This window comes from Verruconis gallopava, assembly GCF_000836295.1.
Source record: "Verruconis gallopava strain CBS 43764 unplaced genomic scaffold supercont1.11, whole genome shotgun sequence".
Taxonomy (NCBI): domain Eukaryota; kingdom Fungi; phylum Ascomycota; class Dothideomycetes; order Venturiales; family Sympoventuriaceae; genus Verruconis; species Verruconis gallopava.
In genome coordinates this window covers 248,278-264,576 of record NW_015622147.1, presented here as the reverse complement: position 1 = coordinate 264,576, position 16,299 = coordinate 248,278, and the positions used below count along the sequence as shown (strand labels likewise).

The window sequence follows — 16,299 nt, the reverse complement described above, 5'->3', positions numbered from 1 at the left end:
CCAATCATACCCAATATCTATGCATGACCTTCGGCATTCCAGAATTTTTCTGGCAGTGCTCGAAATTCGTGGTAAGGCTACACGGTGGCCAGCGGAACTAGTTAACGACGCAGATCGGATAATACATGGATGGGAAGCGAGATTGGGCCCGATGAAGAACATTCGAACACCACTGTACGAAGAAGGAGGCCGTCTCTTCGGAGTTTGCGAGCCCGCAGATACTAATCATGAGGTATGGGTTGCCTCAGTCCGCGATCTTTTGTGTAGAGTAAAAACTGATCGACGTCGAGATACTGATTCAACGTTGGACGAGCGAAGACATCGACCAAGCAGACGACCGTCGAGCATATTACCATGGAGATCTGGGCTTCAAGACTGGGTCATGGTGGATTAATGGATTGTTTGCCTTTAAAGATGGAATAATCGACAGCAAAAGCATTCGAGGAGGCATATCTTTTACGAAAGATGCGGCGTATGCGTTGGTACTAAGAGGAAATGAGGAGCTAAATGCAACAAATCCAAGTAGATTTACATACCGATGCAACTCCGTGGACCGAGGACAGTTTCGTCTGATGTCTGCCAATTATCGTTCTCGATTTCCAATTCGCGTTTTGAGGGATCACCGATTAACTTCATTATGGGCCCCTAGGGCGGGTATTCGATATGATGGATTGTTTGGAGTACAATGCATTGTCCTTTCGATCGTTAAGGCTCACGTCTCGCAGGTACAAGATTGTGGGCTGGTCGATACAAGCAATTGATGCCAAGAAGCATCACGGACAGACTGTTCGCTTCGATATACATTTTGAAGCGAAGGATCCTTCGGTAAATTGGGATTACTTGTATCGGATCCCGACCGCAGAAGATATCGATGACTACAGGCTGTACAAAATCGTCAACCGCGAACAGCGAGAACGTGAGCGAAGAGGCGCGCAGCTCATCAATGAAACGACTTCCGCAACTTTAACTGAGCTGCACTCCAAAATCAGCGCAGCTCAAGGCTCCGGATCGATCTCTAAATCCTCTTATTGCTGTGAAATTGACGAAAAGCGTCAGGACCCTATGCACAACGTGCAGGAACTACCAGTGGAATCGGAAACGAGCAGTGCAAATAGAACCCTAGTAAATGCTTCACCTGTCGATGGATCTACAGACAAAGCCAACGTCCTTCACGCCGTAAAGCCTGTCTGGCATCTCAAATACCCAGTAGATGTTTTCAGATCCTTCTACAAAAGACATCGTGGTACCTTCCCCAAGAGTAACGCGTTTCGCAAACTCGGCGGATTCTCCATGTCGAAACGGATCTATTCGCCCGAAGTTGACGCGCTGTCAGATTGTCAATCCTACGACGGGTCTGATGTCGAAGTTGCGAATTTCGCTCCTATTATCTATGCAGGATTTCGTCCCGTGAACTCGAATCCTGGACCGAGACTTAACATTGTCCCACTGCTCGAGTCCAATGGCTGAGATCGCACCTTTCTCGGGCCTTTTCCAACAAGACCACACTCTCACCGAAGCCGTGTCGCCAAAGACGCCAGCCGCACAATCAGGAGACGATTCCCGACGCTCCAGAAGTTTCTTGTTCGAAGGCGACACAACCACTACCTATGACTTCGATCAAAATCCTAGATCGCTGGAGAGCACTACGCCCATACGACTGGAAGTGTCAAATTACCATAAATAACATTAATACGATGCATAGTTTTGGAGGAATATCGTGAGTGGGTATATTTGCTGCCTCTTCACCTTGTAAATACACACTTGACGCCCTAGAAATGCTATGATCAAGTCCATTCAGTAAAACATCTGATGCTCACCCACAATTATCATGTCGCCTCCCTAACCGTTCCGCTTTGAACTTGACCATTCATCATCAACCCAGGTTCCGCTTTTGCCTCCGCTCTTGTACACTACTTTTACATTCTCTATGCTTGCTGCCTTGTCTACGGCTTTGACCATGTCAATGACTGTTAATGCAGCACCCATTACGGCTGTAAGTGCTTCCATTTCAACACCAGTGGGTCCTGTGCATTCCACCTTGCTCTCTATGTTAATACCACTCGAGTCTTGATCTTTGAAAGGTGCAATGTCGACCTTGACGCTGCTTATCATGATGGGATGACACAGAGGCACGATATTCGGACACATTTTCGCGGCCTGAATGCCAGCAATGCGCGAAATGCTGAGCACGTCGCCTTTTTTTAGGGTGGCAGTAGTGACGAGACTATACGTTTCCGAGTTGGAGAAGTGGACTTGTCCAACTGCAACCGCCGTTCGTTTCGTGTCAGGCTTGTTGGAAACAGAAACCATATGAGCTTCGCCAGTTGAGCTCAAGTGAGTCAATGTCTGACCACCAGATTCGTCATCCAACGTCGATGGCAATTCTGCGTCCGTCGCTCTCCGTAGTGGCGCTAAGAGTTTGGGCGTCGGTACGAACGTTGATAGTCCAACTCGTCCACTCTTTTGGATTTCGCGAGACAATTTCAAAGAGGCCTCTCCCCACTCATTCTCTGTATGCACGTCCTGTGACAGAAAAATATCGCTCTGATGCTCTTCCCTTGATTCGAGCGACTGGAACGCTCGAGTTTTGCTAGACTGACCGAACATCAGCTTTTTCAGTTGCTTCAGTGTTTCGAATCTCCTCTGAAACAAATTAGGAATTGACATAGCGTTCTCTTCGGCCAAGTCCAGCTTGTTGCATTTGGTCAAACCATCCTTTGCTTCCATAGAGTGAGGGTATAGTAGTTTTACGCTGATGTGCAGATGGGAATGACTGTGGAATTGATGAGTTCTTTGATGAAAGCGTCTCACATGTGTCCAATTTCTGCTGTCCCCTCGGCTTTGCCGTCTAATTTCGTCTCGAAAACGATGAAAACTGCTTCGTAAAGCTCCTAAAGCGTCTAAAGCATCTCCCTCAGTACTAGGAGCTGTTCCTAGACACGGCTGAGTAGGAGACTCATTCTCGCTCCGCCTTCGACGGTAATTATATGTCTGCACTGCAGCTTTGATAAACGCTGAGGGAATGTACCAAGTTGTGCTCTGTTCATCCAAGGTGATTCCGGTGAGAATAGCATAGAGTTGTCTCCTCCATTCGAGAGCTAGGTAGGATAGCCGGTTGACAGTTTTCTCGATGGCCATAATTTTTTGCACTTCTCTGCGCCATTGGAGTTCGGCAGAATTTTCCTTCAACGTCATGCCTGTGCCTGGAGCTGCTGCGGATTTGCCCATGACCCCAGGACTAGGCTGGCGTAAGATGCTTGCTTTCTTCACGTCCATTTTAGTTTGCGGAGCAGTCTCACCACGCAGCATTGCTTTCATATGCAGCAAGTGCCGGCGACCGGAAGCTATCGGACGTGGCGATGCTGAATCCCTCGCATTGATCCAGTGCTGCATTGCAAGTCTAACGTCGTCCATGTCTATGTCAATCTCAGACTTGACAATGGCTCGGAGCGTCTCATTCTCGGGTCGAACACCCATCGCAAACATCCACAGCTCGCGCTGCAAGCGCCTAGCTATGTCGTTCCATTCGTTCAAAAGATGCTCGCCACGCGATAAACACTCATGCACCCCTTTAGCGGCTTTGTGTTGTTGACGCTCAGTATCGACGAGAAACTTCCTTAATCGACTCCTTGTACTATTCATGGGCTCCTCGCGTTCAATGTGCACTCGGAACTTCTTCCTGACATGCCACCACACAAATGTTTCCTCATCATCTAAGCCAAGCTCTGTCAAGTCATCTTTTCTAACATTTGGGCCAAGGACAACCCGATCCCAAAGAGGATCTTTTCTCATTCGGGGCTTCCCTGCATGTCTTCTCTGCAAAGAATACTCGACGACTCTTCTCAGAGTCTCTTTGAGGATGGTCACCCGTCCAATCTTGGCAACCTCCTCTTCCTCCAGGCCTATAGCAATCTGCCAAACTTCCTGACGCCACCGAGGAATAATTGACTTCCAGACCTGAAATGCGGGTCCAAAGTGATTCTCCAAGAGCTGCAAATGCTGGAGAGTGTATGTCTTCGGGTTCATCCCGAGGTTTCTCCGCGAGCGAAGCCGCCAGAAACGGTGCGTTTTCATTTGTTGAAATGGAAAAATGAAGTCCTGATATAGTGTGTCAATGTCGAAACCTTGCCGCGGCTCGTTTAATACTCGTTTGCTCTCCCCGACTAACTCCTTGGTCTCCTTTGTCCGAGCTACTTTATCAACACTTTGCGGAAACTCATGGCTCGAGCCTTCGCCCGAGTGCTGCGGCCTGAACCACTCTTCCATCATGTTCCCATCTGGAGCTCCGTCTAGCTTCTCAATATGAGTCTTCGTCTGCTCATTTTGCAACTCCAATTTCTTTTGTTCAGTAAAACGTTCAGCATCTGTGGGCAGTTCGTCAAGTCTTCGAAGTAATCCCCTCGATTCCCGTTGCGGATCTTGATTAATGTCACCCAGTCGGACAGACTGAGCCTTAGTGGAGTACTTTCTCCTGCCGCCTGAATCCAAAGGAGAAACATGAGCTGATGAAACACGGTGAGTATTTCGAAGCTCTTCAGACGATGCAACATACGCCGATTGCCACTTTGATGATGTTTTCCCCGTTGAAGATTTCTCTTGTCTGGTTGAAGAGGTCAACCATGAACTGTGACTTGGCTTGCTGCTGGACGGTGCCGATCTTGAGCGTGTCTTACTCTGCAACGCCTTTTCTAGGGCATATCGCGAGATCTCGATTGGGGTTTTAGGCAGTGCACGGTCAGGACGGGTTTTTGTGGTAGTGTGAGTAGGGCTCGTTTGGCGATCGAAGCTCTTTGTCGTACTGTCTTGCTTGTCTTGTCTAGTCATCAATCTTGGTTCCCGTCTTGCGGAAACAAAGTTTCTTAGGTCGTCAGCAGCAAATGGAGCCCATTGTATTGGCCGATCTTGTTCGTCGTGTTTCTCTCCTCGCTCATTAAGCTTCTTGTCTTGCGCCTTTACATTCTCCTCATCCGGCTTTCCATTCTTCTCGGGCTCGAATTCAATGGACGATCGTTTCTCCTCCAATTTTCGCTCCGCTAAATGTATCCGACCCTGTTCTCGCTTTTGCGATGTCCTCTGTCGATTTTCTCTACGGGCTAAAAGGCGACGGACACCTTCTTGCGAGTCCACACCACGTCGGGGTTTAAGGCCTTCACGACGGAGTAAAGCATCCAGACGTGACTTTCGCAAGTAGCCGGGGATTTTTGCCGAGACATCGCCTGAAGCGGTTCCTTGTACATGGTCCTTGGGGCTGAATTCATTGCTGGTGGTTGCAACATTGAGTTCTGATGCAACGACAAAGTTCGAAGATTCAACCCTAATATGGGGTTTGTCGGAAATTAACTTTTGATCGCCACCTTTTGTCTTAGACGTTGAGTAGAGCAGCCTGACGGAAGCTTTAGCAGATGGAGCTTGAGTCTGTTTTCGGGCTTTCATTGAAATTACTGAATATGCACGTTGCTGGAACGAGCATATAACAGGAGCCTGAAACGGTGGGGGCGACATGATATGGCCTGCAGCTTCTATACGCTTGAATTGCCAAGACATGAATGCTGGTATAGATGTACGGTACGTGGAGCTTGCAGGCAGGCGAGAAGTAAGTCGCATGCCACCGGGCTCATCTGTGAACCCGTCAGCACAGGACTGATGCAGACGAGTTTGAGAAGAGTTTTGACATCCAAAGCAAATTGGTTTATATTTGCAAGCTATAGACAGTCGCCATGGTATAGAACGCCATCCATATGCAATCACCAGTCCCTTCCATCATAAGTCGCGTGAGATCGTAAAAGGACTAGCACGGATGTGGAGTCATTCCTCCGAAGGCAAATATGAACAAAAAGCAAGAAAGAAAACAAGAAAAATAAGCGCGTCACCCACCAATCAAGATCATGGGGCGGTTCTCCATGTTTTCAAGCTCGCCCATGCCAGCGTGTTTCTCTTTCTTCCGCTTTACGGCTCTGCCTATTATGTCAAGCAACTTGTGTTCGCGAGGTCCCCAACCAAGTGGTGTGGCATCCGAAAGCAGGTTGGTCTGTTGTCGTGCCATCTCGAGCTCTCTCAATCGTTCGAAATCATCCTTATCGATGGGCTTGCCGTGATTGCCCTCGCGTAGAATGTCACGCAAGGAGACCTCGGTGTTTCCGTGAAGGCACACCTTCAGGTTGCCATCGCTTGTGACCCTGAGTCGATTACATGTCCCGCAAAAATCGTCAGTCATGCTAGTGATGAATCCCACTTTTCCTACAAAGCCGGGAATCTGATATGTCTTGCTCGTGTCGTTCCTGTGGCCCTGGACGCGATGTATACCTGGGTGCTTTGTTCTGATGATGTCTAGCATCTCTTGATACGACAGCATCTTTCCCTTAGACCACTTGTTTCCGCCAAAGGGCATATATTCGATGAAGCGCACTTCAATGTCCTTCTCTCGTCCAAGTTCCACGAAGGGAACAATCTCACGATCATTCATTCCTCGCATTACGACACAATTGACCTTGAGTTTTAAATTCGCGCCCAACTTCTTCATCTCAAGTACGCGGTCAATGCTGCGCATAACGGCTTCAAACCCTTTCCGGCGCGTCATTATCTGGAATTGAAACGGATCAAGCGTGTCGAGACTGAGATTTATCCCTGTAAGACCTGCTTCAACCATAGCATCCAACTTACGATGCAGGGATATGCCATTGGTCGTCAACGCCAGCTCTTTCAGGCCCTTAGAGCGTAGAGAGCCAATCTGCTGCATCAGTTGCACAACATCTGGGCGTACGGTGGGTTCACCGCCCGTCAGACGAATCTTTGTAACGCCTTGAGAAACAAATAGTGAGGAGAGATAGAAGATTTCAGGAGTAGTAAGCAAGTGCTCAGGCGGTGATAGTTGGACTCCCTCTAAATGACGGGATTAGCCTCAGGCCTTGAAAAGGCACATAAATATCATACCTTCTGGCATGCAGTACAAGCATCGCAGATTACATCGTTCCGTTATACTGATGCGAAGGTAATCATGTTGCCTATTGAAGTTGTCGGTCAAGAAGTCCGAGAACGGTTTGGCATTCCTGATGGCTTCCTTCCTGCTCATAACTCGGCGCGGCTCTCCTACAGAGGGAGGCGACGAGCATGAGTTAGTAGTTCCATCTGCCTTCGATGCAGCTGCAGCCGTGGACACATATCGCACCCGGTCGTATACTCTCACTCGGAAAAGCTCAGTCCGTCGGGTGTATCGGGATACAAAACGCGCGGTTGAAGCAGTGCATGTTGAGCCGACCATAGCCTTCTGTGATAACATGTCCAGAAGACATCAGTATGGCGATGTTAGAAGTATATCCACGATAAAGCTACCGTGGTGGCATTGTGGTTGTGAAGATACAGCCAGTCGCCACTTGATGACCTAACGTATTCGTTCAATGCTCGAGCTAGCAACGGCAGGTACTAAGTAGCGGCCGTCTCCGGTTTCGGCTTCTGGCCAGCTCCGTCTTCATGAACTTGTCTTGTGCTCCTCTCCTTTGACCAGTGACCCTCGATTATAGTATAGTCGGTGGCCTAGCCATGGTAAAGAAGGTAAATTTTCTTTCTCTATCTCTATGAATTTCCGCGTCTCGCAGATGACTCCAATATCACGAGCTTCATGGAACATGTCGTGAAACGGGTATCGAGGCCTTCCGCATCTCCGTACACAACAGCATTACGATAATGAACATGGATGCTATTGAATTTAACCATTATCGACACGCGCCAAATCTGTTTCGTAATATGCCTCCCGTGTTTGACCGATTTCAATCGCGCACAAATTCGTCATGGCCTGCTTAACCCTACAGCAAGGCATTGCAGACGATCTCGTCAGTTCTTGGATCCATAAGTCAAGCCCGACATTGCTCACTTTGAGATGTTCCCTAGAGGTGCCTCAAGTTGGAATTTGCAGTAAGTACAGACACTCTCACCAGGGGAGTGGGATGGTTTCCCATACGCTCGACCTGTATATGGCGCAGCGTATATCGCGAGGAATAGGATACTGCAAGGGCTTTGGTCCACGCCAGTGACTTGACACATTCAACAGCCGCGCAAAGAACTAGTCCAAGCGGTGAAAAGCAAAGGTGGTAGATGTCATGCTCTGATGCTTAATTTCGGTGGAACAATAATCGATTTCTCCAATTCGGAGGATTCGGAATGGCTCCAATGCACCACACTTGGATGCAATTACCCCTCACTAGGAGGTGTCTTGACACAAAAGACAATCCAAGCGGGGGTGTAGCGGTAGTACATTCTGCAACATAGATCGACTCTAAAGGGATGAGTAATTTTTCATTTCAATTGGTTCCCGAAGAACATCCACATCCTCATGTGAGCTGCTGTGGCGCTAAGCATAAGGTTGTTGTACGGAGATGCCTTCTTCGCCGTTGTAGCCATTGAATACACCTTGCCACATTGGGAGGCAAACTAGTAGACCAAGCTTCGCAAATGCAGGGACAGGCTCTCTCCAGCAGAGCGGCAGATAAAACAAGAATACAAGTCTGATCTCCGGGCGTCTTGTTTTCTGGAAAAGCAAGAAGCTCCTGTAGCTGCACCCGTGTCCAGACAAGCAATGATCCTCAAGCGAACGTCGTTACGGCAATGATGGCGCATTACACCATGCTCCTTGAGATCCCTCGCGAGGTGCGAGACCAGATTCTGTTTCATGTGTTCTTTGACGCAACCGGTGCAGAAGCCATCGAGGCTGTTACCATCAACAATCGATGTAGACAGGTCGTTACGGCGTATCCGAAAGAGCATGGCTGCGAATCACTTCCAAAGCACCTGCGATCCGGCCACGCACCCGCACAGGGATTTGACGTGTCAGTCCTTCGTACTTGTCGTCAACTTCAGCACGAAGGTGAGGAGGTGCTGTACTCGAACTTGAAGTTCGATCTTTGGGCGTACAGGTACGACTACGATGCCCGTCGTAAGCTCCTTGAGAAAATCGGCCCTGCAAATCAAGCCAGACTGAGGCATCTTCGAATCTCCGGCCTCAATCTTGCAGACGTCTTCGACTCTCATATGCCTTTGTGTGAGTGGAGATACCTCACCAAGTTCATCGCGACCAACTGTCCATTGCTTCAGAGTCTGGAGTTGCAGGTGTCGGCAGATGAGCCGTTCGATGCGGAGCACCCGTGGAGTACGACTACACTCTCTGGGCCATGGATACAAGCTCTTCTGCAGATCAAGGGCATCAAAGAGTTGAGATTCTCTGTAGAGTCTAAGCAACGACCTGACGACGTCATGTTTGAGGTGTCTTCGCAGTCTTCGTCACCTGATGACGATCTTTGCGACCATTTCCGAGACACTACTGCGTGGCTAAAGAAAAAAATGACTGAAGACAGGGACGAAGCCGCCTCCGAGGAATCGTCTTCGCCAGCAGCACCTTTCGACTTCACCAGCCTGCCACAGAAGATTCAAAAGCTAATTATCCGCCACGCCGTCCTGCCAGAGGATAAGGTGATCCACACCTGTCTGCCCTTACAGATCACGGCAAATTCAAGCAACATTCTGTCCTTCTTGTTAAGCTGCCGCTCGGTCTCGCTGCTCACCGAGGAAGTCATATATCAGGAAGCCCTCTTCTCCTGCTGCAATAGTAGATTCAAGCATCGGTTCAAGGAGTTTCTTCGCCGACGCAGCCCTCGACAGCGGCAACTAATGAGACAATTCTTCTGTGCGGAACTGGACCCGTGGGCAGATCGCAGCTTTTTCTCCTTCAGACGAACCAAGTTCCCCAACTTGGTGGACTGGAACGAGCGAGGCGGTTTTCGGTGGTGGAGCAGTCATCACCCGTGCTTCAGCGTCTGTCAAAATGCACTAGAATCCTAGCGACTCATGTACTACTATTCTAGGTACATAATATCAACCGATGTAACTACTTCGTGAACTCCACAGCTCATCGTGTATCAATGTTTCCATATCATCTTCGCGCAGGCATATTCCTACAACGATTTCACCGGTTTTCGTTCTTGGTAAAAGATACACTAGGCCTTCTCTTGCACCCTCAGCAAATCGGGGTGTTCGAACTGCGTCCGGGTGTTGTAGTGGAGAACCAAAGTCAAGGATGCAGCATGTTTCTTTTGCCCATGAGCTCACTCTAACATCAAGTCTTGGGTCTGAGGTTATAACACTTCTATACCTGTCTCCAGCACCGCGGCTCATCAGCGAAGCTTGGACTTGTAATTGACGTTTGAGCTTCTCGGGAGCAAGCGCCGCACGCAATTGGAGAGCAACTGAACCGAGGGACGATCGCTCAAGCTCGTCCAGAGATTTGGTGTGAATCGTCGAAGTCACTAAAAGCCCCGTGTACGACGAAGGCTGCGAAAAGACGCGGCGAACGTCGACATTTCGCGACAGCGTTGACAAGTAAGGCGCTTCGTGGCCGAAGCGACAAGCTCGTGCTCGACACAGGCTCATCCAAATGAACGCGCTGAGACTATCATCAGTTGAAACAAACCCTCCTTTTTCTACATTTTGCATCGCAAGAGACTTTAGGTCGGACAGCGATCGAGCAGAGAAAATAAAGTATGCCCAAGTCAATGTTGACTCTCGCGCTGGAGCTGGAGACACATGAGACGACCCGGAATCAGACCTTTCCGTCAATTCGGTCTCGATATCAAGATGGTTCAGCAGCGGGACGACGTTGGTGCGATCTTTATTCGCGATGGCGAGCTCACTCGGAGTATAAGGCTCATGACGGCAAGCTTTCGCGAAGAGACGAATCAGTTCCGCTTGGCCAGTCATATCCATCGAGCCATGCTGGCTGTCAAATGATACCAACAGTCCTCCTTGCGTGATGTTGACCTTAACAAGGAAAACGGGCAAGCCCGTTTTCAGCTCGGTCGCGTCTGCCAACGTCTTCCGGGCTGCAATAATGTTCTCATCAAGCCATCTGAACGGAAACTGTGCGGCTGCAAGCGCATTCCAATCCGGGAAACTCGTACTAGTACGCAGATCGTTGACGATCAGACGGGGCTTTCGTTCCGATACTCTGATAACGAATCTGTTGTTCTCCTCAATCACGTTACCGGAAGTCCACGGAAAGCTCTGGTACAGAGTGCTTAGAGCAGCATCTAAGCTGCTGATGATTTGCGTCAAGCTATCGCTGTCACTGGTGTTCGCGACGAAGAAGAACACCAATTGTGTATAAATTGTGTTAATCCGAGATTGCTGAGCGAGAATATCCAGAGGAAAGTCGAGTTGTGTGCATGATGACATAATTTACAGTGCACCTCGAAATTTAAGTTCAGATGAAAAGTTGTTGAGGCAAACCGTGGGATGCAGTTTTTGAGATAATCTTTCTTGATTAATGCTACGGAGTATTTTGATCCTGACATGGCATTGTTCTGTGCAACTAAGCGCATGCTGATAGAGCCATCTTGAAACCAGCACATGGTTTGGATTAGGTCATCATGCGCGAAGATCTGCACCCTAATGAAACTCGAGAATAGTTTGACGAATCTTCGTTCAATGATACGGAGTTGCCTGAATTGACCTTCGTCATGTTAACTTATCTCGAACCTCTGCCTTTTTGTTCGTTTTTGTTTGCTTCTGAACTTGACCTGCCCCCAGTGTCGACAGCATCCCAATTTCCTTCAGCGACTGCCATATCAAAACGACGGGTATGAAGCCCCATGGCGAATTGGAACCAATGAAATACCCCCAGAAATATAGAGCTTCTGGTCTAGAGTGTGACGAGCCTAGATACCATATTTCGACCAAGCTTGTGACATAATAGATGGTTAAGCTAATCAAGTGACCCATGGAGGTTATAATCTGGAAGCCATGGCGCATTGGATGTGATGTCAATATCATATACACTGTGATCAAAGATAAGGGACCCCACAACGTCTATTATCATGGTTAATCCAACGACTGAGATAAAGCTCTTGACGGACGTACTACAGCCATAGTTTCTAGGCAGAGGACGGAAAGGTCCTTTGTCATGTAACGAGAGTCTGACTTAGCATACTCCTTCCAAACCTGTCCGAAGAAGGACTGTGACGAGGCAATTGAGGCCCAATGACGAACAAGAAACGCTGCTGTCCTGTGAGCAACACGGCCAAACAGTAGGAGAACGAAGCGTGCCCACATTCGAAGAAGATATGAATAAAACCGCCTGCACGTTCAGTGTCAGCTTGTTCTCCGCTCGCAGGTCGAACTTGAACATGCTTACACAAACTGAACCATAGAACGGTCAAGACTTCAGATCTGGGAAGCCCGGGCCGGAACGATTGCGAGACCCGCCACGCTGACGCGAGCACCGAGGCGCACACGAGAGCAAACGAGGGGAGCAAAATGGCGAGAGGCGTTTCATTAGGAGCATATCCAGGAACTTCAACGCCGAGCGGATAATATGGATGGCTGATGGCCATGGTGCAATGTCGACAGCGTTAACAAAGCCCAATCGGCACCACGAACGTGCGAGAAGCTCGTCCTTGACCGAGAACGCGGAACGTCTCCTCAGAAACAATGCTGACCGCTACGTTTCGTCGCAGTGTAGTCCGCGGATGTGATCTTCATGCCCGTTCAGCTCACAGACTCTGCCATCAGAGCCGTACCCCTGGTCCCACGCTCTCGAGGCCCTTAGTGTCCGCCGACGCAAAATCTTGGCGGCTCTGACGAAACGGACGACAGTGGCCGAGCACATGCCCCATGCTGACCGTGCACCTTTAATTTCTTCATTTTCAGCTGGGCAGCAACTGCTGAGTAAGACTACGACTCAATCAGAATTGATCTCGCCGGAAACTTCACGTTGGAATGCTTTGAAAAGGTTTGCATTTTTGTTAATAACAAAGACGAATCATCGGTAAGGACCGTAAGAACGTAGAACTGTTCCTGGGGCGTGGACAATAATGATTCGAATGCATTATTGTTTGTACAACAAGAGAATATGTACACATTAGCTGCCCAGCCACGCTGCCAGAGACAAACGCCGGGACGGGTATTAAAGGCCTCGAAGAATTGTACACATGCCACGCCCACCCTGCAAAAGCCGCTTTTCAAACCGATAGCATGTGGTGAGGTACAGGAAAAGAGCCCGCGGTCAGTCGCCGAAGATGCAATGCGCTTAGACAATAAGGAAACGAAGTCCACCCGCTCCCACCTCCGGAGGCACGAGCAACGGTGTTGCCGATTTTCCGCTTAGAATAAGTCTGCGAGATTCGTTCTCTCCCAACACCGCCACCGTGCATTGTCAGTTTACAACAAGTAGGCCAAGAGACCCATGGCCGAGAGGAGCGCCGCGTAGTTCGAGTTCGGTGTCGAGAACGAGGTAGCTGCGTTAACTGTAGCCAAGACTGGCCCAGAGGAGACCGTACCGCTGGGGGTAGTCCCTCCGTAGCCAGCTGTTCCGTTAGTATATTGAGAACCTGAGCTAGAGCCAGAGTATGAGCCCGATGAAGAACCCGACGAAGAACCCGACGAAGAGCCCGACGAAGAGCCAGAGTATGAGCCCGACGAAGAGCCCGACGAAGAGCCTGAGGTAGAGCCCGATGAAGAGCCGGAAGAGCCCGAGTAAGAACCCGAAGTCTCACCACCAGTGGCGGAAGACGAAGATCCCACAGTGTTGTAGGGAGCAGAGGAAGACCATGTCTGCGAGCCATGGGAACCATATGAACCACCCGCACCTTGAGACAATGAAGCACTCGCCGAAGCGGTTGCAGAGCCCGTGGCATAACCTTTACCAGAAGCGGTAGCAGAACCTGTAGTAGAACACGTCTCAGAACCTGTGGCAGAGCCCGTAGCAGAGTGTGTAGCAGAACCTGTAGCAGAAGCGGAGTACGAGCCAGGCTTCGAGGCTGAAGCGGAGGCTGAAGCGGAGGCCGAGGCGGTCGAAGTCCCGTAGCAAGCGGCGCTGACGGTCACGGTAGAGCTGTCGAGATCGTGAGCTTCATTGAGCGTTCAGAACGGTACGATACGTGCAGAGCTTACCCTTGTACGAGCGAGGAGTCTGCGCAGGCAATGACGCCACCTGAAGTGACGCACTTCTGACCTTCCAAGCAACACATGTTCGAACCACAGTCGACCGGGTCGGAGCCGCACAAAGCATAGATGCCTAAGATTGCCCCAGCAGCGCAAGCATCCTGATCAGACGCAGCTACTGAGGTTGCGGATGCCGCGAAGGCAGCCAAAACGAAGTTCTTGAACTGCATATTTGCCGGTGCAAAATATGAACGAGTGACTTAGAAACGAATGAAGAAAATGACGGGTGACGAGTCAAGAACTGAGGCGACGAGCAGATAATGTATTAAGCGAGCTGAACGAAGGTAATTGTGATACGAAAGCACTGAACTGCCAAGGACGTGGAGGGCGTCGACGAAAGAAGAGTAGGAAGAAGACAGATTCCCAAGGGGGGCGCCGATCTAAATACAAGGAGGAGATTGATTATGCGATTGGCGTGGTTGCCCACAGGCAAGGTTGGATGGAACACGGGGCTGTGTGCTATATCCGTACCTGTATCTTGCCTGATGCAGTTAACTCCCGTGCGATGGATCACTCGCGCCATGGTGTGGGTGACATGTCATCCCGGTTCGCCGAACACAACAACGGGCTTCTTCCTTTGCTGCCACGCGCGACAGCAGTCGAGACTGCGGCCATCGGCCCTCGCATCCCACCGTCAGGACCAGGCGCCGTGCTGGCACAAGCTGTTCGCTCACGCTTGACCTGCTTTTCAGCGTCACCATCATCGTCGTCATCACCCTTGTCGGGCGTGAATCACCCAGCGAACCCAAGACGACTGCGCGGCGTGAATGACAGGACGGCACGGCCTAGCACGTTCATCTTTCACTTCTGCGCCGTAGTAAGCCACTGGGATGCAAGCTCATGACCACGGAGCAAATGGCAAAAGCTTTTTTCCCGCCACAAACCAATCAAGCACCATGCTAAAAACGGCGCGCTGTCTTCGCTCTCGGCTACGACGAATATGAGACACGGCTTGTCGTCGAATCACAGCAAGAGGACGGCTTGTTCACACTGGGGTAAACAAACTTTTTTGCATAGGGGGGTGCCGAGATTGGGACTCGATCCCCTGGCCGGACTGCTAGACCTCATCAGGCTGTTGGAGCTCCAAGGATATAAGGGGGCCGACGGCGCCACGGCTAATTTTGTGGCGCTTGTCAGAACGCTACCGGTGTGCAAGCGAAGCTATCTCGCCCTGTGAGGCAGACAAGCACAGAGTCTCTGCTAGTCGTAAAGCTTGGTTCTCGACTATAACGACTACACAGTGCGGTGCCACTGAAGCGCTCGCGACAGAAGCTCATGAGCGCACTCGGCCGGAGTCTCTGGGAGGCTCGACTGGCCATTCTCGCAAGGTCGGCGGTCAAAAAGCATCAGCATAGGACGATCCCTTCGACGGAAAGAAAGCGCTAGTGTTCCACGCCACCAAGTCCAATCTGACCTCCCTTCATTTTCGTGTCAGATTCTTGCTCGTGCGATCTGGCCAGGGAGGAAACATGTTTCTTCGCTCACCCAAAGGTCCGCGTTCGGTTGCGAAGAACAGGTTCCAATATTTCCTATCCCACACGTTTCCTGTCTCCGTTCGCGGAAGTGTCTTCCATCACCACGCCAAAAATAGCAGCCCCATCGTCACGAGCCAAGACCGTGCTCCGCCCCCACCGGCCTGTCAAAAGCAGATCCGGATCACCATGATGCACCGGCCTATGCACGCACATACGAACATGATAAAATGTGCAGTGTCCGCTCACGGTGGATGCATTGTAACGTTCAGATAGTGTGCTTAGCAGCCGGTGCTAGAGTGCAGCCAGATGTGTTGAAGAGCCTTGAGCAGAATATCGCAGCGTGGTCAGCTGGACGTCGCAATCTGCACTTGGATTCCTACTCGCCTAGTCCAACAGCAGGTGCAAGATTGTCTTCCTGCCGGTGAAGCGAATTTCTACGAGATGAAGCAATTGACCCCGCTCCATAAAAAGCTTTTGCAAGATGCTGGCACATTCCGGACTCTTGTTGGGAAGCAACTCGCTTTCAGATCCTCTAGACACGCTGAAGCAAAACTGTACAGATCCCTTGCCCACAGCGGGGGGTGAGCGGAATAGCAGTGTGTAGCTTTTTCGGCGCTATGTGGTTCTCCCTGCTTGCAAAACATATATCGTTCCCTATTCATCCTCAAAAACTACACAGTACACTCGACCGCCAAGAAACAGCATCGTTCGTGATCTTGACGTTCTCCCATAATTTGCTTAGTCAAAGCGTCTAAATCAACAGATAGTAAGCTGACATTACGAAATCTATCCCCCCAACAACTTTTCACGGGGGGCCATCTGGCCGTCGTCAGGTTCATCA

At 50.1% G+C, this 16,299-nt stretch overlaps 5 protein-coding genes across 5 annotated transcripts; 1 reads left to right on the top strand and 4 right to left on the bottom strand.

Annotated features, from left to right (window-relative positions):
• Positions 1-1,692: 1,692 nt before the first annotated feature.
• PV09_04027 (molybdenum cofactor biosynthesis protein A) lies at positions 1,693-7,379 on the bottom strand. The gene is made up of 3 exons (XM_016357310.1): positions 6,931-7,379; positions 5,875-6,879; positions 1,693-5,618 (listed from the first exon to the last, which is right to left on the bottom strand). The coding sequence occupies exons 1-3, from the start codon at positions 7,274-7,276 to the stop codon at positions 1,840-1,842; spliced, it is 5,130 nt and encodes a 1,709-aa protein (XP_016214714.1). The 5' UTR covers positions 7,277-7,379; the 3' UTR covers positions 1,693-1,839.
• Positions 7,380-8,478: 1,099 nt separating this feature from the next.
• PV09_04026 (uncharacterized protein) lies at positions 8,479-9,877 on the top strand. The gene has a single exon (XM_016357309.1). The coding sequence runs from the start codon at positions 8,599-8,601 to the stop codon at positions 9,826-9,828; it is 1,230 nt and encodes a 409-aa protein (XP_016214713.1). The 5' UTR covers positions 8,479-8,598; the 3' UTR covers positions 9,829-9,877.
• PV09_04025 (uncharacterized protein) lies at positions 9,862-11,217 on the bottom strand (the record flags this gene model as incomplete). The annotated part of the gene is made up of 1 exon (XM_016357308.1): positions 9,862-11,217. The coding sequence occupies one exon, from the start codon at positions 11,215-11,217 to the stop codon at positions 9,862-9,864; it is 1,356 nt and encodes a 451-aa protein (XP_016214712.1).
• A 282-nt stretch (positions 11,218-11,499) lies between these two features.
• Positions 11,500-12,374, bottom strand: PV09_04024 (uncharacterized protein; the record flags this gene model as incomplete). Its single annotated transcript, XM_016357307.1, has 4 exons — positions 11,500-11,850; positions 11,902-12,038; positions 12,092-12,118; positions 12,176-12,374. The coding sequence occupies 4 exons, from the start codon at positions 12,372-12,374 to the stop codon at positions 11,500-11,502; spliced, it is 714 nt and encodes a 237-aa protein (XP_016214711.1).
• An 826-nt stretch (positions 12,375-13,200) lies between these two features.
• Positions 13,201-14,405, bottom strand: PV09_04023 (uncharacterized protein; the record flags this gene model as incomplete). Its single annotated transcript, XM_016357306.1, has 2 exons — positions 13,933-14,405; positions 13,201-13,873 (listed from the first exon to the last, which is right to left on the bottom strand). Exons 1-2 carry the CDS (start codon positions 14,151-14,153, stop codon positions 13,201-13,203), a joined length of 894 nt encoding a protein of 297 aa, XP_016214710.1. The 5' UTR covers positions 14,154-14,405.
• Between the last annotated feature and the right edge of the window lie 1,894 nt (positions 14,406-16,299).

What these genes read in the sequence shown, in the direction of transcription:
- PV09_04027 (XM_016357310.1), bottom strand. Translation starts at nt 7,276, where the DNA reads ATGTTATCACAGAAGGCTATGGTCGGCTCAACATGCACTGCTTCAACC. An exon ending in CTTGTACTGCATGCCAGAAG is followed by an intron (nt 6,880 to 6,930) that starts GTATGATATTTA and finishes CCCGTCATTTAG; the next exon opens with AGGGAGTCCAACTATCACCG. An exon ending in CCGCCCCATGATCTTGATTG is followed by an intron (nt 5,619 to 5,874) that starts GTGGGTGACGCG and finishes ACGGGTTCACAG; the next exon opens with ATGAGCCCGGTGGCATGCGA.
- PV09_04026 (XM_016357309.1), top strand. Translation starts at nt 8,599, where the DNA reads ATGATGGCGCATTACACCATGCTCCTTGAGATCCCTCGCGAGGTGCGA.